This window comes from Athene noctua, chromosome 9 (genome assembly GCF_965140245.1).
Source record: "Athene noctua chromosome 9, bAthNoc1.hap1.1, whole genome shotgun sequence".
Lineage (NCBI taxonomy): Eukaryota > Metazoa > Chordata > Aves > Strigiformes > Strigidae > Athene > Athene noctua.
Window position 1 is genome coordinate 25984371 of NC_134045.1, and position 23337 is coordinate 26007707.

Consider the following 23337-nt stretch of genomic DNA (forward strand, 5'->3'; position numbering starts at 1 on the left):
CCAGTCCCTAAAGGAGACCTTTGAAGCTAAATGTTTATTTAATCATTCCAGCTTCCACTTACAAGCCTGCATCTGCAACCTGTCCATTTTGTGCCATCACCCCCTGCACACTTTCTGAACATAAGGGGCATAAAATGCATTACCTGAAGTAAAACAATCCATGGTGTTACTCTGAGCTATTCCAAAATGAGTTATGACAGAAAACAATCATCATTCCAGCTACGATCATAACTCTGTGATGTAACTAAAACTGCAACGTCAGACCTGCAGGATTCTACCTTCTCCTCATTTATATACAGGATAATACAAAGTTATTGCTGGATGTTTCTACAACAGGGAACGTGAAAAAATATTTGATTCTAAGAAAGTCCTAAGAGAACTTAGAGAGGGAGAGACTTGAAAAAAGGTATCGAATAATTACTGAGACGCAGATTATTCTCACTCTCTCGCAACACAAAAAAACCATAGAGATATTTAATGAAATGCAACAAATTCTAAAGTGGTCATGGAAAATACTTGACTCGCAAGCACATAATTAAACTGTGGAACTTACTGTCACAGGACACGCTGAAAAGTTTTTAGAAGGGATGCTGAAAGGATATAAAAATCTTCTGCTGGAAAACTTAAAAAATCTTTCCAAGCCCTAAAATTCTACACATGGCTAGGATGAGGCTCCAATTTAACTCCTGCACTTTGCATTTCTTTACACCTTTCTAGGGAGCAGGTGGCGTGCACAAACGACAGAGACTGCTGCTGTACAGTACCAGTCCCTCGTCCTGTCTGGGGTAACAGTTCTTGGGCGCACAACGACACCGCGCTGCACGTTCAGATTTAGTTTCCTTCTTGCTAACAGCTGCAGGTCCTTCCAGATTTGCTGTTTTCCAAATAACTGCCTGGAACCAATCTGTATTTGCGTTGTTTATTTCTTTTCCCTGGGTGTATGAATTTACATTTATTAGCACTGAACTGCATCTTATTGCATTCAGCCCACTGATCCGATTCTTCACAGCCACTCTGCTGGTTGGATTTGTGGTAATAAATAATTCCCTGTCTTAGGTTAGTTTGCCTTCGTTCCCGTTTCAGCAGCAGCGGTGAATCCGACCACAATCCAAACTCACTCTTCTCTAACTTGTTAACGAAACTGTTAAATAAACTATATCCCATTATTTTCCTGAACAGTATCCCCCTGATACTACTCCTGTCCGAAATCTCTTCATTAGCCATGACTCTGTTAACCAAGCAGCCCTCCTCTGGTGTCCATGTAGTTTTGAAGGTGCTATTTATGCATTTATTTATTACAGCGCTGTTACAAACCGTGACTCGACTCTTCAGAGATCCCCAGGCCCCGTGGGATTCCACTACAGCCCACAAGCACATTTGAAATTCAAATGTTACAAACGCACCAAGTTCCAACTATTACAGTGGCAATTCCATCGTGCTTGTTTGATCTGAGTATCTTTCAGGTTTTTCCCTTCCGATTCTTCGCAGACATCACAAAAACTTGGGGTTTAGAAGTTCTTCTGTGTCCTCTACAAAGATTATGCTGTATTTCCATGAAAGTCCATAAAGTCAAAGGATAATATTCACAGAGTACTGGATCACCCCTCTCAGTCTTTTAAAACGACTGGTATCAACTACCCCCATCAAGCCTACCCTTATCTACCCCGACCTTCTACACTTGATGAACAACCTTCAGTGTAGCCCTGGAGATGTCTGCATCTCTATTTCTACACCACCCACTTCCACCTCCCCAAAAAGCAGCTTTCACAATTTAATCTACTCTATTAACAAAAAAACCCAACATACAGCAGGGGCCAAAGATAAAAAGCACGTTGATGCTCAAGGCAAGTTCCAACTTGGCATTTTTTGATTAAACTAAGTAGTGTGATACATGGATGAAAGCACAAAGAGTTGAAGGGTTTACAAATATATATATATATATACACACACATATGAAAACCCCTTCAACTCCTTCTGTGAAGCTGTATATATGTACTTGTAATGGTAACACTCGATTCAGAAATTGATCCCAGCGGGGGGGGGAGATCCACCATAAATTTCAGAAGTTGGACATCTGAGCTTCAAAAGAGGTTTTTTCCTACAGTTCTGGTTGTTCTGCTGCTCCTTCACAAAACAAACACACCCTTACTGAAATCTCAAAGCAAGAGATTTTCAAACGAGTTTACCATTTGCCAATGATCTTATTGATGTAGCCAGCTTTCTTCAGCAACTCTGGAAGCAGTAATTCAGAATCTGGGATTCCTCCTACTATATCCTGTGGCGTGTATGCTGCATAAAACAAACAAAAAAAAGCCCCAGCAATATCAGTCCTTGGAAGTCCTCCCCGGGCATGAGATGAAGAGAACAAACTGATTCAGAGAGATCAAAGGGAGAACTCCACACACTTGCACACCACGGCCAGTAATAAAGGGGGCTGCCCTCACGGAATGAAGGTGAGACCCTTGAAAGGGGGGGTCAGAAAGAAAGCAAGTGCTTTAGGTGTGCATTGGAGTTGCCTTCACTCTTGTGAATCTGCTTTCTATTTCTTAAAACGAAGGCACTTTTTTTCCCTTAAATCAAACAATCGATAAACTTGCTCAGACTGCAAGAGCTGAAAGAAATGATCTATCTCTCACAGCTCACAGTTCTCTGGCCCTTGAGAATCTAAGGTGTGACTCTGGTTAGGATGGGGATAGCCAAGCACGCTCGCTGATCCGCACTGTGAACCAGTACGTAGCTGCTGATTCTCGCCCAAGCATGCCCACACACGTGGCATCTGTCACGCTGGAAACAATGAGAGGAACCAAAATCAACCCAGTTATGAACTGGTAATCTTCCCTGGAAGCACCCTGGGCACAATGGTGCTATGAAACTGAAATGGTTAGAGAACTGGTTGCTGAATAAAACCCTAAGCAGCTTGTTCCTTACTCTGGGGGTTAACATACACCCCACGTGACTTTCTTTCACCAGACACCAATTACACTGCCCAGAGGAAACACCTCTCAGCCCGCAGAAGCAAATGGATCAACCAGCCTTGTTTAGGTCCCTTAATTTGAGGAGGTTTTCTGCTTGGTGAGGAGGAAGCAATAAATTTCACGCTTATTACCAGCAGTTAACACGGTAATCTTTTTGTGCCACTCTGGAAGATCACCGAGCCAAGCCTTTGTTCAAAGCAAAACTTCCTACGAAGCACAGAGGGAAATCAAGAGAGGAAAGCAAATCAGGAATGAAGCCCGTACCATTTCTGGCATGTGCATTCGTGGTGTAAAAGCCATTCCTGACTGGGAGACGGCCTGTCAACAGCGCTGCCCTTGCTGCAAAGAACAAAAACCATTTTATTTTACAAGCGTTCTCTGCTTAATATTAATATTATTATATTAAGGCTGAGGACAGTGCCCTGAGTGAAGCATGGCAGTGCCCTTTTGCCACAGTCAGCTACTAAGATCACTCCCATCAGAGCACGCAGCACCTCCCCTCCCCAGCGAGCCACGGAGACAGCCAGGTTCTGATACGACACCATCTGAGTTATTCCAAGACAAACCCGACTGAAATTTGGCCCCTCTATTAAATGACCCACTGCTGAAGAGTAATTTCAGTCGTCAAGCTAGCAGCCCTCCTATCTCAGTAATTCTAAAAGGAATACCTGACGTATCTATGTAAGAGGAAATCCTAACACAAAGTGATTGCACACTTAAGGCTGAGTTTTCAAGCTTGCCTGAACAGAAGTCATGTAGCAGTGAAGAAAGAGCTGTCCAGCTTTGACAATAAAAGTCAAGTCCTGACTGCAGGAAACATTTAAACAGATGTTCAGCTTTAAGCATATGTTTATGCAGTACCACCACTGGATTTAGCAGGACTTCAGCATATTTCAAAGGCCTTTTCTGAGCAAGGATGTCCCCAGCACACCGCCAAATGATATCCTAAATGAAAGGCCACCTAGAAAGCCCCCGCTCCTCATTTTTGTTGCAGTTCTCAGCTGCCAATCAGGTTTGAGTTAAAAACAAATGAAAAAAACAATCCAGCCCAGAGAAAAAAACAGTAAGGATAAAAATATCTGCATCTCCCAGACCCAAACGTTTCTTTTATCTCTTGTCTGTTCCCCAAGAATCTTGCAAGCCAGCAGGGTCAAACCCAGGACATAGCCCGCCACCCCCTACATGAAAGTCTCACCAAAGCCAGTGGAATCAGACAAACTACGTACAAACTATGTTCAGCAACATTTTAGATACTGCTTTGTCTGTTTATCTCAAATTGAGAAAGCTGAAAAAATGCAATGAGGCTAGAGTACTAAACTGTAATGTTGTAAAAAAATCCTTTAGCTGGACTGATTTGCTCGCTAAAACAGTGCTTTGTATGAACTAAAGATTGTAGGTTTTCCAATCAAAACATAAATAAAGAGGGAGCAAAAAGCAAGATCAAAGCACCAAATCCAAACTCTGCCCTGAGGGTAATCACTGGTTTGGTTGCTAGTTCATGTCAGATGCTGGCAAACATCCCGCTCTGCTCAGAAGGTGGCATGCTTATATGCTAGTTTAAAACTCAAGTTTACTTACACGGAGAACAGAGGGGGTTGGCAGTATAAAAATCCAGGAAAAGCATCCCTTCTGAAGCCATCTGGTCTAAGTTAGGAGTTTCCTTAGAAGGCTCTCCGAAAGCTCCCAAATCACCCCAACCCATCTGTAAAAAGAACACACCGAAAGACGTAAAAGTACTTTTACTCTTCCACAATGACAACGCTTCTGGGCCCACATAACGCTTTTATCGTATCCCTGCATTCCTAAATCTTTATAGTGCTCATCTCCCTGCTCAGGGAGTACAAAACAAACGTGAAAAAAAAATTATCTTCCCCAACCCTGTGAAGATACATTTCTTTGTGTTGGACCATTAACCCCAAGACTCCATCTCAGCCTGCTGCATCCATCCATCCATTTATCTATCTATCCATCCGTAACTAGAAATGCAAGGAAAAGGTCTAAACCCAAAAGCAGTGCTGCAGGAAAAGAGAGAAAGTGTTTAAATGCAAGCTCTGGAGAGGAAACCTGCCGGAGGCATCATATGTCACTCTGCTTATTTGCAAGACAGTGGTTTCACCCTGCGTCTTCCTCCTAATTCAGAGGGGTCACACAGTCAGGAGAACCGTAAAATTACCATCACGTTGTCTGCATTCATTGCCGAAAACTATTACTGGTAATAATACAAATAAAAGTAAGTGACTTAAAACAGAAGGTTCTAGAAGGCAACAACTTAATGAGCAATTAGGCACCATGGTTGCTAGAGATTATGTTATGCTTTAAAAAGGGAAATAGCTATCTTTAATACAGATGCGTATCAGGTGAGCAACTGATAACGGCGGGCGCAATGTATTGAGATCTTTAGAAAACCATCTGTCTGGTCCCATTTGAGAGTCTAACATTTACACTGCAGCGGTGCAGTTTGGAAAAGAAAACTGTTGGAGAGCTGCAGAGCCGGCTGTTGAGGTTTGGGCGAGGAGTAATTAAATGGTACCACCTCACACTAGGATGGGGAATGAAAATGGATTCAGCGGGATCACCCCTGAGTTCTTGATTCTTCAGTATCTTTATCAAGGAAGAAGGGGAAAAAAAAAAAAAAAAAGAGTATCAAGCTGAAGCTGCTCTAATTCACACACGGTGACAGAGTTGCAGTAGTTACCGAAGGACCAAAAGACCACGGAGATGTATTTTTAATAAAGAGCATATTAAATAAATAAACAGTTTGCAGAAGCTCCAGTCAGGATCTGTGCCTCATCATGCCTCATGCTGTACCAACACTTCTAGAGTGGGATAATCACTGTCCCAAGGAGCTTTCATCTTGAAAATTAGAAATGCCAGCTTGGGGGGAAATATTCCTGAATGGAAAATTGAGATAGACTGCCGGCGGCTCAACTGGCCGGAAAAAAACAGGCTTACAAGTTAATCATCTTGTACAGGAGTGTAGAACCACTATGAAAACAAGAGTCAGGTTGAACTGGCAGAACGGAGCCAAACAGGCGATAAGAGCTTGCCCACCCTTGGAGTCACATACCCACCCTCATTAGCTTTTCCAGTAGCTTAAAACGGCACACAACGCATTTCTACTACAAACACACCCGAAAGAGGACGTGAAAATATTAAAAGAGAAGCAAACCAGGAAGATGGCAGCAACTTGAACGTGTTGGAAATGAATACATTTCCTTGCCCGTGTGGCTAAGACCACTACAGGGTGCAAAAGCGAAAAGACATTTAGCTGGAAACAAATCTGTGATTATTTCTGCTCTTTAATGATTTATTGCCTTTTTTTTTTTTTTTTATCCCTAGTTCAGAGAGCAAAAATTGGCAGAATTAGTTTTCTTCTATGGTTTTTCAGGAGGCAAGTTTGGGTTTCTAAAACATTTCCTGAAATGTACTGGAGTTTTCCCTGTCTACACTTGTTGATGCACCTTATCAAGTGCTGCTACAACTACATCCATTGCTGGTACCAGAAGATACTCCCACAGTTATTTTTGGAGGCTGCAAAACCAAGCCTTAACTTCAGAATGATTCTATCAGGGTTTGAAGATCACCAAGACACCCTGTTTCTCAACATTTACCAGCTACTGGAATCCTTTGCCAAGGACTGTGGAGTTAATTGCTCAGTCATTAAGAATGGACTGATAGATAAGGGGATTACACTTCTAGATAAGGTATGTAGGTGTGTAAGCACCAGTTCCAAAAGGCTTGAGTATGGGCTTGACTTTACAGATCCAAGAAGTCTCCTTTGTTTTCAGCAGGACATCCACACAGGAGGAATAAGGAGAGGTTTGTGTGCAGTGTCTCTAGCACAGGTCACCTAGAGCAGCTCTGCCCTGAAGGAGGAGGGCAGGGATACACCAGGCCTTCCTTTCCTTTCTTCACCACTTTTTAAACAAAATCCAGAAAGGACTCGAGAAAGACAGCAACTGAGCACGTTGGCTTTCAGAGTAAGTACTTACAAACTTATTCAGATATTCCTGCCTATTTCCAAGTTTCCCAGATCACCACATCAAGCCGTGAGCTGCGCCTGAATCACTGTGCTGAAGGAAGACCTCTGACCATGAATCACGGCACTGACCCTGTCCATGTGCTACAACAAAGGAAATAGATGTAGCACACAGCTGGACACAGAGGCCACACCACCTGGAAAGGATGATGTGTGAACCTGGATCTGTGACCCACAGGGGATTGTGCACACCAGGGAGAGCTCGAGGCAGTGAGACAGAGCTCTAAGCAGCACAAAAAAAGCAAATAAATGCTCAAGCTGTACTCTCAAAACACAAGTCTCGCCAGGCCCCAAAACGGCCCTTGATAAGCCCTTAGGAAGATGTCCAGAAAGTGTAATTTGCAGGATAATGCTCACAGGGAGAAAACTTGACGAAACTTTAAATTATTTCAAGGCCTCTCCCTCAGCACGGGTACAGCTCTGGACGCAGCCCACGCACCGCAATGCTCCCACGAGCTCGGGGACCGCCACCACAGCACCTCCACCACGAGCAAACTTCCCAGACACCAGCAGAACGTTTTTGCCAGAGGCCCCACTCGCAAGGCGCCAGCGTTCAAACCGTACCCTGCCGAGCACCCAGGGCCTGGGCCAGAGCGGGCCACCACACAGCCTCTCCACCAGCCCTCCCCACGGCCGCCCTGCTCTCACCCCGACAAGCCTCCCCCTCAGCTCACAGCCTGTCACGCCCCATGGAGCCAAGGCGCCCATGTCCCTCAGCCACACCAAGCTCTTCCCACGAACCCAAGTCCCCCTGTGGGGGCCGGCACCCAGCCCCCTTCTTCCTGACAAACAGGGACCTCTCAGTGTCACACCCCCCCCCGCAAGTGACCTCCTCGCAGTGACACGGGCCCTGTCCCCCCGTGACAAGTGTCCCGCCCCCCGGGGCCCCCTCCCCGGCCCCACTCACGTCGTCCATGAGGAGGAGGAGGAGGTTGGGGGGCGCGGAGGCCGCGGCGGGGCGCAGGGCCCAGCACAGGCAGAGGGGCACCAGCACCGCCCTCGCCATGGCAACCGCCGGCCCGCGCGCCCGCCGCGCGTCACGTGAGCGCCGCCCGCTCCCCCTCACGTGACGGGTGGGCGGGGCGGCGGGACAAGATGGCGGTGTGCATCGCCGTGATCGCCAAGGAGGTGGGGCGGGGGAGCGGCGCTGGGCCTCGGGCCGGGGGGGCTGAGTGGGGCCGGGTGTGGCCTGAGTGGGCCCAGGGCGAGCTGTGGGGCCTGGACAAGGGTAGGGCGGCGGGGCTGGGCCTCAGGCTGTGGGGGTCAGGTGGGGTTGTGGGGCCCGAGCAGGCGTGAAGGGAGTGGGGCTGGCACGCAGGTTGTGGGGCCAGGTGGGGTTGTAGGGCCTGAGTGGGTCCAGGTGGAGCTGTGGGGCCTGAGGAGGGGCGAGGGGGGTGAGGCTGGTCCTCGGGTTGTGGGGCCTGAGAGGGATGAAGGGAGTCCTGTGGGGCCTGAACAGGGGTGAAGGGAGTGGGGCTGGGACGCAGGTTGTGGGGTCTGAGAGGAACAGGGGGGTCAGGTGGAGCTGTAGGGCCGGAACTCAGGCTGTGGGCTTGAGTGGAGTAGCGAGGCCAGGTGGGGTCGTGGGGCCTGAGGGGGGGTGAGTGAAGCAGGGCTGGGCCTCAGGTTGTGGGGCCCGAGAGGGACAAGGGAGTCAGGTGGAGCTGTGAGCCCTGAGCAGGACTGGGGCTGTAGTTTGGGGCCTGAGCAGGACTGGGGCTGTGGGGCTGGGTGAGGTTGTGGAGTAGGGCTGAGGGGAATGGGGCAGGGTCCCAGTTTGGGGCCCCTGAGCAGGGCAGTGGGGCCAGGAGGTTGTGGGGCTGAGCAGGGCTGGGGCTCACACTGTGGGGCCTGAGGAGGGGAGCAGGACTGGGGCTGTGGGGTGGGGGTGAGCGGACTGGGGCAGGGTCTCTGGCTGTGGGGCCTGAACAGGGTTGAGGGAAGTGGGACAGACACTGGAGGTTGAAGTGGGCTGAGCAGGAGCAGCCTGGGACCAGGGCAGGGGGAGCTGGGGCAGCGTGAGGGTGCCCTGTGGTGTCCTGCTGCCAGGAGAGGAGAGGGGTTTCCTCAGGAAGAGCTGGGGACAGGCTCTGCTGGGACAAGGGGACAGGTCGGGCAGTGGAGAGACCTGACGCTTGTGCAGTGCCTGTGCGGAGGCAGATCTGCTCCACAAGCGCTGCAAAGTGTAAAGGGGACTGTGCTGTGAACATAAAATGGTTAAAATAGCTTCCTTCTGACAGCAGCAATTCTTTGGGTGAAAACCATCACTTCCACAGCAGAGGGACCGGTCCTAGTTAGCATAATTTGTTCTCCTCCTCAGAACTATCCCCTCTACATCCGGAGTGTTCCAACTGAAAACGAGCTGAAGTTCCACTACACTGTGCACACTTCCCTCGATGTTGTGGATGAAAAGATCTCTGCGATGGGCAAGGCTCTTGTAGATCAGAGAGAACTGTACCTGGGGCTGCTCTACCCCACTGAAGACTACAAGGTGTATCTTTCTAATGCCTTTTACCATGCCTTTATGTATTTATATGCTCTTTCTTGCCAGGGGCCCCACATGTGAAATCTCTCTTCCTACTCGGTGCCATGTTAAAGACAGCAGCAGAAAATACACAGACTTGTTCGCTGATCAGTTCATCACGTAGAGGTTCAGGTTTGGTGCCTTGGTCAATTCAGCAGCTGCTTCGTTGCCCAACCAGTTGGTAGAAAAATTTACCCTTAGCCTACATGAAGGAGAGTGCCTGGTGCAGCTTAGACTTCACCTTTCATAAACTAGGCGGTTTATTCCCTGCTTAGCTAAAACAGTTGACTGTGACTAGAACAAAGCTTAGACTCTTCAGTAACACCAGCAAAAGTAGCAGGAGTATGAAGGTGTCTCTGGTCAAGTACCTAAATCCCACGTGTATGGTCTGATTTCTCTAAAATCTCTACTTCACAGCCACAGCCTCCCCAGCGTTTTTTAAGTCACAGATTTGATCTTTGGAACTTTCTTTGGCTTTTTTCTCTGAGTCCCACAGACAGAAGTTAGCAGCAGACCTGATTTCTGGGTTTTCATAAACTGGTGGTTAATTTTTGAAGTCTCAGGGCAGTCACACTGGCTGATACTGAGAAGATCTCCAGGCGTCTTGATTGCGGTCTCCCAAACAATAATAAATAAGGTACCTGTGTCATAATGGTCTGGAGAGAAATCCTCGTGAAAACAGCTAGTGGGAGGCTGCTTCTGAAATTGCAATGCCTGACTGGCCAGCATAGAAATGAGCTTGGCCTGGAGTTATCAAAGATGGCAAAAATCTGATTGAAAAGGGGATACAGTGTCTTGCTTACCTCATCTCGTCCTAGGTATGTGCTGGGCGCAGCAGGAACGTCATGTTTCCTCCCAGCTTGTTTCTTTGAGTGTATTCCAGCCTTGTTTGGGTTTGGCCAGGCTCTGGTGTGTCAGAAGCACATGCCTTAACAGCTGCACAGATACGGCTACGTGACAAACTCCAAAGTGAAGTTTGTTATGGTGGTGGATTCCTCCAACACAGCACTTCGAGACAATGAGATCCGCAGTGTAAGTGCAGGAAATCAGAGCACAACTTGCCACATCAGTGTTTTTGCTACTTCCACTTATTCATGAAGTGCTGAGCAGCAAAAAAATTAATTAAACTACAATCCCTTTTCAGATGTTCCGAAAGCTGCATAATTCATATACGGACATAATGTGTAACCCTTTTTATAACCCTGGGGACCGTATCCATTCCAGGTAAGTGGGTCGATCATATGGATCTTCCTGATCTTTGTCATCTCTCTGGAACTCGCAGTGTCCCTGTGATGTCCCAGGACAGAGAGCATGACCCCTGCGGTTGACCAGGTCAGATGTGCATGCTCCAGCTGCCCAAATGGAGAACAGCTGTGTTGTCTTTGGGCCGTTACTGCAGAGCAGAAAAGCAATAGTCTCATGAGAAGTTACACTGAACTCTCACTCCCAGCTCAGAACTGGTGTTAGAAACGCTGACTCAAGAAAATCAATGTCTTGAGGAGAAAAAACTGCCTGTTTTCATAGGTAACGATGAAAATTAATAGGTAAGCAGAGCAGTTTTAAGAGAGAACAACTGCACTTGCCCCGGGCTTACCCTTGGGTAAGGACAGATGGGCATTCAGCCTGTCATTCCTCACGTGTGAGGGCCTCTGCCCCCCATTTCTCATCTGTAATCTCACAGGGAATTTTAATAAAGTTGGGACTTTTTATTGCCTAAGCAAGAACAATTTCTTTTACACTTTGCTGAGGCAGGTCTACAGCCAGGATAAGACCTGTACTTACTTCAGCTTAATTAAAAATCATTATTTACTCAGCAGAGCATGCTCTAGTTGAAGAGTAAAACCATGTATTCAGCTTAGGGGAAGCCAGCTCAATAACCAGTAAGAGGCATTGTTTAGCCTTTGGTTTTGTTATGAGAGATCCGCTGGGCAGAACTAGCTGCCTCCTTTAATATTCTGTGTTCATTTCCTTCTCCAGGGCTTTTGATAATATGGTGAACTCCATGATGATGCAGGTGTGCTAAAGCTCTGCCCCTCCTCATCCACCTCTTGAGAACATTCCCCGTGTACAGGAGCATGCCTACAAAGTGATGTATATATTGTCTTTGTTCTGTGTAATATTTTAAATTTATTCTGTGTAAAATAAACTTGACACCTGCACGGTCTGCATGCATTTCTACTCTAGCAAACCCGAGCATGGCACAGAAGTTGCTGCTCAGCTTTATGCCTTCAGGTAACATGTGAGAGCCAGCCCTTCCTTCAGGAAGGTCAGCTGTGCCAGAGAGAAGGTTTGTTCCCTACAGAAATGTGTGCAGCTGTGCCTCTGCAACTCAGATGTTTCTGTAGAAATTGGGCTTTGTGTAAAAACAGCAGTTCCTGCTGTGCTTGTGATTAGAGCAAGCACAGCTGCACAAGAGACAGCTAAGAGATTATTATTAGGGTCAGCCTAGATTTCAGTCAGCTGAGACAGAGTGACACTGCTCCTCAGAAGTAGAGGAACTGCTCTGCAGCACCACTGAAGCAGGAGCAGCACAGCAGCCCCTTTGCTCTCTGCCAGCCCTCTTCGCCGCTGCTCAACTGTTCCTTCTGACAGGAACATCACAAGCAAGTGCTTAATTCTAACACGCTCAGGCTGCTTGTCCTGCTTTCCCTTAGCTGGGAGCACTCGGATCTCTACGTACTTACTCCTTTAGTTCTTGGAACGAGAAAATTCCACAAGGCAGCGGAAGGCTCTGAGTTCTACAACCCCAGCCAGTATTTCTGTACTTGAGAAAGCTCCAGCACACAAACCAGCTGGTCTCCACTCTCCACCTTGAACCTGAGCAAGTTCTGCACTGATCTTGCCTTCCTGGGGCAGATCTTGGGGTGACACATCTGACAGGACTTGCTGGTATCCCTTTGCACCTCATTCAGACAGCCCAGGCACTTTTAATTATTTCTAGCCCAGGTTGGGGAGCACAGGTAGAGCAGCTGGAATAAATCCACACCAAGAGATTCAAACTTGAGGATTGCACAGCTGCCTGGCTCATCCCAAACTAATCTCTATTAGCATCCCCTCCCCCCGCAGCTCCCATTAAAGACAACCAAATCAATAGCAGGTATTTAGATAGGAAAAAAATACAAACTGGACCAGAAAAGCATCCCAGCTTCTTGACCCCCTGCTCACTCACACTACGTGGGGCTGTGCAGCGAGTCCGGAGCTGCTGAGCAGCTACTCGGTGCTTTTCACACACCTCTACTCCAAGTCTTTCCTGCCTGTGCTTCAAGCACCTAATCAGTTAAAAATACAGAAAACATAGCTAAAAAACGCAAAACAAAAAGAAAAGCTGCACAGCTCCAAAGGATACAAGAAGCCTGGGGAAAGCCAGGTCAGCGTAGAGTGTCAGCTCACGGCCAGCACGGTCTCACTGCAGATGAAGTTCACACAGCAGGATCATTTATTTTAAAAATAAGTAACATTTACAATACCTTTTCAAACAGAGCTTAAACACATTTTAATTAACAACAACCTGTCAAGTAATGGGAGATGAAAGTGTTCAAGCCTCTCCCACCATCTAAACAAGGCACAGCTGTACACTGCTATTCCAAAACGTTTTCATCTAAAAAATCCTCACTTTTTACTCACAGAGACAGGAGCTCAGCATTTCCTCTTTCACAAAAGATTTCAAACACCCCAAAGTACTTTTTTGTTTAAAATTAAGTCAAGAATTTAGAAAGCTACTAAATGGAAGATTTAAATCCCTAGAAAAAGCTACTGTTATAGTCTAAGCCTAAGGGTAGCTCAGAGCAAGGCCAGTCTCGGCAGCACAGTCCACACTGGGCAAAGTGCAAAATCAACACAACACAAAGAGTTAAGGCCCCAAGCTTTAAAAAAATCTTGATATCTTAAGGGGAAAAAAAAAAAAAATCAGTGGGATTTTTAGCCTGGCAATGCCCCATGAGCTGTGAAAAGCTGCTTTAGGAGTCGGTTGCATCTGGGTTAGAGGAATCCTAAACTAAGGATCCCAAAAGATTAGTGTGAGAATTACATAATAAAACCAATTCCAGTGTAGAAGTTCAGTGTCCTGGTGTTCGCAGCCTGCCTCTTTTAACAAAGTTTTACCTTTAAAAACGAGTGGTTTTAGAGCTCACAAACACAAGACCAGCAGGAAGGGGAAGTGCCAGGCACTTTTTGTTCCCCAAGACCCTGTGCCTGTGGTGCACTTTGGTCCTGACCCTCTAGTTCAGCAGGGCTCAAACAATCCCCAAACAGGCATCTGGGGCAGGAATGGTGATGGGAGTAAAGAGGAAAACCAGAACAAATTTGCAACAGTGGAGATGGTTTTGTAGTACTGCTACTGCTAGAAATAAAGTAAAATGATGAGTTGGCAGTGCCCTTTGATCCCTGTAGCTTTGGCATAAAACGAGGGGAAGAAGAGGGGGCTGTTGACTTCTGAAATAAGAAGGGAAAAGGGTTTTGTGACACCCAGATTTTGTTTTAACCACCACAGAGATGCAGAGGCTTCCAGAGAAACAGCAAGGGATGCTTTTTCCCTCCCCTGGTTCTAGATGTACAACAGCAGCGAGCTAAAAACCAGACGTCAACCACATCATTAGTCTCCATCCTCTTCCCAAAGAGCAAGGTCAGAAATCCACAAGGCTGACAAAAAACTCCCCAGAGGTCAGGTCTAGAGCTGCAACCCAAGACTTTTCTCCACTGATTTGGAAAAGAAAGCAAGTCTTTGGAAAGGCCTTGAGCATCTTCTTATGGGCAGCATCCAGCTCGTGGAGAAGGCTGAGGGTGCTTCACGGGCTGAGCAGGCCAGGTCCACCCTCGCAGTGGAGGGGCATTTGGACACCCAGATGCCAAAAAACCCCTCCAGTACGGCCCTTTTCTATAGGATGAGAATGAGACTTGGTGGTCGGGGAGAGCTCTTCCCTTCCCAGGACAGAGAGGTTTCTGGAATGAGACTGTTCTTGATGAAAACACAAAGCTAAGGTGAGCCCCTGCTGGGATGCTGGTGGGGATCCCACGTGCAGGTGGAGTGGATCCAGTCTTCCCTCCCGCAGCCCAGCACACGGCTGCCTCACCAGTAATCCTCACGGCCAGGCAGATGGCATTTTAAAAATTAATCTTTTTTTGGCTTGGGTAGGCATATTTTTAAATCTCTCCGATCCCATCTCCTCATTTCAGTCCCGTGGGCATCACCAGGGCAGTCCAGTCCTTTCTAGTACGGAAAATACCAAGGCAGCAGCTTTGCCCGACCCCTAAACAAGAACAAAAACAGCATCCTAAAGCTCGGCTGTGCCAAAAAAAGCACAGCTACCTGCTTCTTCACCCCTCTGAGAGCTGGGATCCACCCTTCTGCCCCCACTAACCTAGACTGAACCCCCAAAAAGATGGGGGAGCCCTGAGGCACAGCTCTGGTCAAGCTGGGAGTGCGATGCCTGCCCCCCACCCCCTAAAGCCCTGCAGGGACAAGGGGACAGCAGCAGGTTGCCAGGTGGTTTTTACCTCTCGCAGCGCCGAAGGGGCCGCATCAGTGAAGCTAATCCGCAGCGAGCTCAGGGACGTGGGAGCAGCAGGAGGTGTGTTGGAGAATAGCTCCAGGCCTGCGCTGGGGATGCGAGGGATGCTGGGACGGCAGCGTGGATGGCTCTGCTGTGCCACCGCTGGCTGCTCACTTCGGTCCTTCCCCCTCCCAGCTCCCCACAGTCCCCCCGAGGTGCCCGTGTCCCAGCTGGAGCAGCCAGAAGGCTCCTACCCACCTCACCGACACCGGGGTGATGTTAACGGCATGTGACGGGCAGGAGACGTTTCTAGCACAGGTCTCCAGGAGGCCGCTCCTGCCAGAGCCCTTCTTCATCCTCCCGTCCGTGTCAGGGTGGGAAAAGCTGAGCTCAGCCGGAGCGAGGGGCAGCTACCCCCATCCTAGGGACACTCTGCTCCACAGGGATCTCAACCCAAATACACAAGGAAAACCCCCCACCCAGCCGCTCACCTGTACGTCCTCCCTCGCACCCTTGGGTGCTGCCCTCCATAGTAGCCCCCGCGCTGGGCCAGCCCGCCCCGGGCTCGGAAGCGGCCCCGGTAGCCCCCGCGGTCGGTGGTGCTGATGCCCGGCATGTTGGTCCTCTTGGGCAGCACCTGGAAGGCAGGCAGTGGCTCAGCTGGGTTTTGGCACAGCCCCACACACACGGGGGTGGCAGGGGAGGATGCAGCCCCCCCAGGGCCTCATCCAGCTCTTACCTTAATGACCCGGCCTCTGAACACGCTCTCGTCCAGCTCCACCGCAGCCCTCACCGAGCTCTTCTCCTTGAACTCGATGTAGGCGTACCTGGGGGGACGGGGTGAGCAGAGCCCCGCGGACACCCCGCTGCTCCCAAAGGCTGGGGAGCACAGAGCAGCACCCTCAACACTCCAACCCAGCCCCCCCCCAAGCCAGCACTGACCCTTTGGGATGCCCCGAGAACTTGTCGCAGAGGATGGTCACTCGGTTGATCTGCCCACAGCTGTTGAAGTGAGACTCCAGCTCTTCCGCCGTGCCCCCGTAATCCACCTGCAACGGCAGCGCCAGCCCCCCCCAGCGCGGGGGTCTGCTTTCACACACCACCACTCGAGGCACGGGCCACCTGACCCCACTCACACCTTGCCACCACAACTTTTCCATCTCCTGAGGTTCAGGAGACTCTTCCAGCTGAATGTTCCCACCTGCAAATCCAAATCCAAGAGACAGCTCCCCCCACTTTGAGGGAACAGGCAACACCACACAACCCCCAGCTTCCAGCGGGGTATTTTGGGGAGCTGACACTTGCAGCAGATTATCTGCAAGTGGCTGAGGATCACGGGCAGATGCTGAGCCACATTCCCAGTCTGGGCTGGGCAGAGGAGAAGCATTTGGGATGGGACCAGACGGACCCCCGTGCCAGGGATCTCGGACACACGTCCCACCGGGTCAGGAGCAGCGAGGTGGGCTCTGCTCCAGGGTCTCCCACTTACGTTGCCCACATAGATGGATCGCTGGTCAACCTCCATCTTCTCCTCGGTTGTCTTTGGGAAGAGACCTGCAGAGACAAGGGCTGCTTTGTGGTGACACAGTCATAGAAATGCTCTGCTGGGGGACGTCTGTCCATGCAAAGCTCCTCAGGTCCACGGTCACATCCAGACATACCCAAACCCCCCCAGTGCTGCCTCCCCCTCCTCCATCCCCTTGCCCCTCTCTCTTCACAAAAATATCCCACAAACCCACAGGGTAACTGCTTTACTGAGGCTCTCAGTGATAAACTTAATTACTTCACTGAATTAAACTTAGTTAAATTAATTTACTGCCCCTTGGCCTGCGCAGGTAGGAGGTAAGAGTGGCTACAACCCGCATGAGCATCACGCCACGCCTGGGACTCCATCCCTCACCCACCTTACGTGTCCAGTCCACGTGGCCACCATGTGCTCTGGCTCCAGTTGCCACCCTGTGGCCCAGAGCTGCCCCTGGGGGGGGACAGCAGCACCCAGGGACAGCCCGTACCTGCCACTGAGCTCATGATGAGATGACTCTCAGCTTCCAGCTGCAACTCCTTCAGCCTCTCATCCTCCCTCTCCATCTCCCGCACTCTGGCTTTGATGGCCTCCAGCTCCTGCAACCCAAACCAAGACTTGTGTGAGCAGCACCCAGAGCAGGGACACTGCCACCCAGAGCAGGGACACCCCCACCCACAGCCAGCAGCGCCCTCCTCCACCCTGGGGACAAAGAGGTGGGGAGGGGGCTGGAGACAACAGCCTGTCCCACAAAAGGAGAATTCCGCTCCCAGCTCCACTGGGGAGAAAAAACAGGTAAATATTTGCAAAGCAGAGGTGCCCCAGCAGCACCAGAGCTGCTGGAGGGGGCCAGAGATTTAATTTGGTGACAAAACAGGAGCCGTTTACCCCTGCTCAGCCAGGTGGATGTCTCAGCACTTAAACCCAAGCAGGAGGAGAGTGACAATTCCATTTCCAGTTTCTCAGCTCAGGGATTTTAAGATCAGGGCCCATGATTATTCTTTATTTTTGGAAGCTCTTGAAGAGAGGTGTAAAAAAGTTTCCAATTTCCTCAGAAAAACAGGGAAAATTGACTCCCCACTCAGCCGGGCACTCACTGGGTCAGGTACAACCAGCTCCTCCACGCTGTCCCTCTCCAGGCAGCTCAGGTCCGAGTCGTCACCCGCAGCTCCCCGCAGAGCCGACGCCTCGCTCCCGGCCCAGGACGCCTCTCCCGCTGCCAGGGATGGTGGGTCCTGCCACCAGATCCCCGAAGTGTCCAGGAACAGAGAACTGGGCAGGAACAGGCACAAAAAAAAACCCATTTACCACCCAACCAGCCATTTGATGTAGGACCTACAGCAGAGCGCAGCCAGGCGAAGGCTTCCAGCAGGAGGGTGAGCACGGCTTGCTGGGGGTGCTGCGGGCAGGTTTGCAGCAAGAGCCTGGAATTTGCAGGCGTGGGGGCTGCTGAAAAGTCTCTGCTTCATGCTGAGACACCTCCCAGCTCGGGGAGTGGGGGGGGGGGGGCACAGAGGGGATCTGGAAGCAACTTCCCTTGGATTAAAAAAAAAAACCCAAACCAAGTGGAAGCATCACAGCTCGCTGGGAGGGAAAGGGAGGAGGAGGAGGTGGCAGGACCTGCCCCCCTGCCCCTTCCAGAGCTGCCCCGAGGGAGCCCTGCCCCCCCCGGGGACAAACCCGCACGCCTCCAGCCCCGTGGGCTCAGGGTTTGGGCCCGCGGAGGGACAAACCCCCCCCCCCACCCATGAGCACGAAACCGACCCCGCTCCAGCCCGGGGTGGGGGGGGCGCGGCCTCGATCTCGGCCCCGGCCCGGTCCCCTTCACCCCCCTCCCGTCCCCCCCCGGCAGGACCCACCTCGCTCGACCCCCGAACATGCTGCGCTGCCTCCGCGGAGCGGCGCCACGTGCGGAACTCCCGCCGCCACGTGCGCTTCTCCCGCCGGCGCGCCGCGCTTTCATACATCAGGGACCAATCAGGGCAAAGCGCGCCCCGCCGGGCCCCGCCCCCTGTCGGCAGGGCGGGGCAGGAGCCTCTACCCAGACGCGACCCCTGGGGCCGCGGGTTCGAGCCCCGGCGGCGGCAGAGGACTCACGTGTGCACCCGGGCACGACACTCCGAGTGTCCCCCCTGAGTCTGGGGACTCCGCACCGGGTTTGGGGACTCCCCCCCTCCGGCCCTCCTTGTCCACTGAGCCCGCTGGGGACCGCAGCCAGCTGCCCCCAGCACAGGAGGAGCAGCAGGGCACCCCGAGGGGGCGCAGCGTCTGCAGCCGGGGGGCAACCCCGAATGATCCCCCCGCTGTGGACACCCCCCCTCAGAGCCGGACATGGGGCAGCGACCGACCCCAGGGCTACAGTGCCCCCCCCCTCCAGTTGGGGACACGGGGGGGGGCTGCGGGAGAGGGGGGCGAGGGCACCCAGCACAAGCCCAGGCTACGGAGCCTCCGGTTGATATTAAATTGTCTTTATTACACAGATACAGAGTTAAGAACAGACATAACCTGAATCATAAAGTTTACATCTTTCACAGGTCAAACATACAGTACACTTAGAGAAAGCGGGAAACAGCAAAGGGGGGGGGACAGCATGCCGAAGGAAAGTCCTACCACGTCATCTCTCTGGGCTGGCCCCCGAAACCCACGCGGCGAGGCTGCCGCCGTGCCCACCTGGCCCTGGCAGGGGGGCTCTGGTTTCCAGGCCCCCCCCCCCCCCCCCCGCCACTGGGGACCCCCGTCCCCAGGGCTGGCAGGGTAACATGGGCCCACGCAGCCATGGGTGAGGGGGGGACGGCGGCATGACACCTTCTTCCCGGGGCTGTGGCGTTTGGTGGCACCGGAGGGACCCCCGGGGCTGCCACCGCGGTGGCGACAACCCCTGGGACATGAGAACAAGGTGGGATCCTCACTCCGACCTCAACCCACTGGGGTCTAGGGGAGTACACCGAGGAGAAGGGGGGACCCTGGCAGGCCTGAGGCTGAGGGGGGAGTATTGGGGGCTCTGGCAGAGACAGAGTAAAGCCCGGGCAGGGGTGGGACCCCCACTCAGCGGTGGGACCCCCACCCTGGGGTGCCCAGCCTCGCCGGGACGCGGCACTTTGGTTTCAGCTGGGATTTTGGGTTGGGAATGTGAGGGAGGAGCTGGAGAGACCCTCACGCGCCAGGGATGGGGCCCCGGTGCCATGCTCGATGCCAGAGGAGCCACCTCTCTCCTGCCACCTCCTCCAGCCTGGTGCCACAACCAGCACCCAGGGCTCTGCCTCCTCACGGGGACCGGGACCTCGGGCAGGCTGTGCCCAAGCCCCCAGCACTGTCCCTCAGCCACGACTGGGGGAGAAAACCCCAGGAGGGGGCTGTGGGTGGCCACGAGGACCCGCTCTGGCAGGGGGCTGTGCCCGGCCACCCCAGCACCACGTGTCCCCGAGCTGCCCCACAGCCACCAGCGTGTCCCTATCCCCGGCCAGGCCGTGCCGGCACCACACGGCTCATCCGTCTGCATCTTCCAGATGCCACAAAGCCACCAAAGGATGTGGCTCGGGCACAGCACGGGGCACACACCCCCCGGCCCCCCCACACGCCCCAACAGCATTTTGGAGCAAAACCCCACAGCAGCGCCTGCATCGCTCCGGCCAGCGCCTTCCCGGCCACCACGGTCCCCTCCACGCCCCCACCGCCGCTGCCGTCCTCCCCGCATCACTAATTTTTTGGGAAATATTACACTTTTTTAAAGCTGTCATTCTGGTTTGGACGTCTGCTAGCGCCGCGCCACCCATCCCCTCCCTCCCTCGGCTTTTGGTTTCAATGCAAGGTTCTGTAGGGTATTTTTATTATTATTTTAAAAAAAAAAATAATTAAAAAAAAAAAAAAGCAAAACAGAAGGGAGTGGAAACGAGAGCAGTCTCTGTGGAAATGCTCTCGTCCGCGGTTTCCCGGCGAGGCGGAGGTAGAGAGGCAGAGCCCCAGCACGGAGCGGGGCCGGGGGCACGTGGGGACACGCGGGGACACGCGCGGCGGGAAGGGCAGGGACGGGACGGACACCCGGGAGAGCAGGCGGCCCCGCAGCAGGTGCATCTGCAGTACTCTTATATATTACCTCTTCTCAGGAAACGTAAGAAAAATAGACAATATTACATATGTCACACCATAAATAAAGTGAATGGTCACTCGAGGGCCACCCGGCAAAGCTCCCAGCCTCGGGATGCACAGAAACCCCCCAGGGGGATGCACCAAGGTATTGGGGTGCACAGAATCCCCTGGGGGGGATACACTGAGATCTTGGGGTGCACAGAACCCCCTGGGGGGATGCACCAAGATCTCAGGGTGCACAGAAACCCTCCCGGGGGGGATGCACCAAGGTCTTGGGGTGAACAGAAACCCCCCAGAGGGATGCACAGAGACCTTGGGATGCACAATAAACCCCTGGGGGGGATGCACTGAGATTTTGGGGTGCACAGAAACCCCCCCAGGGGGATGCAGCAAGACCTCAGGGTGCACAAAAACCCCCTGGAGGGGATGCACCAAGGTTTTGGGGTGCACAGAAGGCCCCTGGAGGGATGCACTGAGGCCTTGGGGTGCACATAAACCCCCTGGGGGGACGCACCGAGACCTTGGGGTGCACAGAAGCCCCCCAGGGGGATGCACTGAGACCTCGGCGTGCACAAAGTTGCAGCAGGGCTCGGTGCTGGTGGCACAGGGCTCGTAACGTCACCCCGGGGGTGCCCCACGCACCCAGCCCTGCTGCCCGGCACGGCCATCGCAGGAGGCAGCCCCTGGGTGACTGGCAACAAAAGCACCCCGGCCCCCAGCCCTTCCCTCCTCTTCCTCCCCTACAGAAAACACACAGGATGGTTTTTGCAAATGCGGAAAAACTACAGCTCCTATCGAGCACACGACTTCTGTTCGCCTCCGGCCAGCCTCGCTCCCCCACGCCACAGCCTCCAGCGGGTTCTCATCATTTTTTTTATTTGGCAAATGTCTCTTATTATTATCACTATCTTTTTTTTTTTTTTTTTTTTTTTTTTGGACCTCTGCAAAACACTATTTACATTCACATTAGCGTACAGCACTCCTGCCCCACGCGGGGCTTCCCTCCTCTCGGAGCCGGGGGACTTTCCGTATTGCACTCCCGTCCTCTGCGCTTTGTACAATGATGCGAGAAATATAAAATAATCCACATCGTCCTTGGCTGCCTCCTCGGCCAGGAAGGAGGTGGCGCTCGCTTTCCTTTCCTTTTTCCTCTTAAAAATCCTTGCAAAATAAATCCGACATGGGTTGTGGGAGCAGCCCGGCAGCAAAGGGCTGGGGTGTGGGGGGGTGTCCGGCCGCAGGCAGCTCCCGACAGCTTCGGGAAGGGAGAAAACCAAAAATCTGTCTTTTAATCTCTTTTTTTATTCTCTTTTTCCAGGGTGGCGGCGGGCAGAGGTAGAGATGTGCCGGCTCCGGCTGCGCCCACCCGGGCGGGTTCTCAGCCACCATCTCCCCCTCCCACACCTCGGGGGCTTGCTTTTTTTTTTTAAAAAAAAAAAAAACCTTTTTTTTTTTTTTGCTTTATTTTAATAGAAACTCTTTAAAGCCCCGGGGGCGCGTCCGTCCATCCTTGCAGGGAGGGGAAGGAAGCGACAACAGAACGAAACGAACTTTGGCAGTGGAGAGACGTTTGGATCTTCCTTGGTTTTGGATTTCCTTTGGAGCAGAGGTGAGTCTGGTCTGTTCTTGGCTAGCTAGCAAGGTAGTTACAGGTGAGCGTCCGTCACGCGGCTTGACTTGGCGTCGTCTGGTTTTTGGATTTTTCCTTTTTTTTTTTTTCTTTTTTTTTTCCTTTTTTACAATTTCTTACTTAAAGCCAAAGAGTCCGACGTTTTCTTTTTTATTTTCTTTATTTTTTTTTTACAAAAAAAAAAAAAAAGAAAAGAAAAAAAAAAGTAAGAGAGAGATGAAGAAAAGAAGTTTCTTTCCTCCTGCAAGCAAGCCCTTCGGCAGCGCCGATGCGGGCTGGGGACGGGCTGGCCTCTCCCCACGTCACTGCGTGGCGAGGCTGCAGCCAAATCCCTCATCTGGAGAGAAAAAAAAGAAAAAAAAAAAACCCAACAACAAAAACCAACAACAATAAAAACTCAAATCACAATCCCCCAACCGATTGAAAACCAACCAAAAAAGGCCAAAACAAAGACCGAAGAGAGAACAGAGAAGACCGGTATTTGCCTTAACTCCACTTAAAGCCCAGTTTGAGGATCCGTGAGGATTATTTGTGAGAGCTAGAGAGGTCGTTTCGGAGGTCACACGAGTCAGGTAGCTGAGGAAATTGCATCGAGTGCAGTCCGTGTGTGTCGGAGAGCGGCGGTAGCAGCGTGGCAGCGCTCCGGGGCGGCTCAGCGGGACGCGCTCTCCAGCGGAGCCGGGGTGGCCGGCGTGCCGGCGCGGGAAGCGGCCGCCGAGCCCGTCTCGCTGGGGCTACTGGCGATGGTGGCCACGGCGTCGGGCTGGCCCGGAGCCGGCGGTAGCCCCATGGCGGGGGCGGCGGGGGCCGGCAGCCCCTGCAGAGTCTGCCCGCAGACGTGGTGGTGCTTCTCCCAATCCTTGTGCTGGCAGAAGGAGCCGCAGTAACGGGCCGTGTTGCAGCCGCTGCAGGTCTCGCTCGCTTTGCGCCCGCAGTTCCAGCAGCTCTGCGGGGATGTCGAGTCAAAGCCCAGCCCCGGGGTGTGCACCCCCGTTCCGGATCGTGCAACCCCTCCCATCTTGGGCCATGCACCCCCATCATCCCAGGTTGTGCATCTCCATCCCAGAACACG

General features: G+C 52.1%; 4 protein-coding genes across 12 annotated transcripts in view; 1 reads left to right on the forward strand and 3 right to left on the reverse strand.

The window, feature by feature from the left end:
- The window catches only part of GALNS (galactosamine (N-acetyl)-6-sulfatase), a 51194-nt gene extending 43168 nt beyond the window's left edge, over positions 1-8026 (reverse strand). For all 5 annotated transcript variants that reach the window (XR_012634182.1, XR_012634180.1, XR_012634181.1 and 2 more), the window contains exons 1-4: positions 7922-8026; positions 4554-4677; positions 3240-3314; positions 2187-2289 (exon numbers count right to left, since the gene is read on the reverse strand). Coding sequence is in view for 1 of the 5 variants with exons in the window: in XM_074912999.1 (XP_074769100.1) it covers positions 2187-2289; positions 3240-3314; positions 4554-4677; positions 7922-8020 (401 nt within the window). In the remaining 4 variants the exon portion in view is untranslated. The remainder of the gene's footprint in view (positions 1-2186; positions 2290-3239; positions 3315-4553; positions 4678-7921) is intronic.
- A 61-nt stretch (positions 8027-8087) lies between these two features.
- TRAPPC2L (trafficking protein particle complex subunit 2L) lies at positions 8088-11717 on the forward strand. Its single transcript, XM_074913244.1, has 5 exons — positions 8088-8142; positions 9335-9507; positions 10483-10570; positions 10683-10762; positions 11516-11717. Exons 1-5 carry the CDS (start codon positions 8110-8112, stop codon positions 11559-11561), a joined length of 420 nt encoding a protein of 139 aa, XP_074769345.1. The 5' UTR covers positions 8088-8109; the 3' UTR covers positions 11562-11717.
- Positions 11718-14744: 3027 nt separating this feature from the next.
- Positions 14745-18428, reverse strand: PABPN1L (PABPN1 like, cytoplasmic). The gene is made up of 8 exons (XM_074913464.1): positions 18409-18428; positions 17647-17821; positions 17040-17148; positions 16517-16581; positions 15970-16076; positions 15767-15854; positions 15519-15664; positions 14745-14784 (listed from the first exon to the last, which is right to left on the reverse strand). The coding sequence occupies exons 1-8, from the start codon at positions 18426-18428 to the stop codon at positions 14745-14747; spliced, it is 750 nt and encodes a 249-aa protein (XP_074769565.1).
- Positions 18429-19007: 579 nt separating this feature from the next.
- Positions 19008-23337, reverse strand: part of CBFA2T3 (CBFA2/RUNX1 partner transcriptional co-repressor 3) — a 29958-nt gene continuing 25628 nt past the window's right edge. For all 5 annotated transcript variants that reach the window (XM_074912865.1, XM_074912867.1, XM_074912866.1 and 2 more), the window contains one exon: positions 19008-23211. In XM_074912865.1, the coding sequence (XP_074768966.1) occupies positions 22918-23211 (294 nt within the window). In that variant the 3' untranslated portion in view covers positions 19008-22917. The remainder of the gene's footprint in view (positions 23212-23337) is intronic.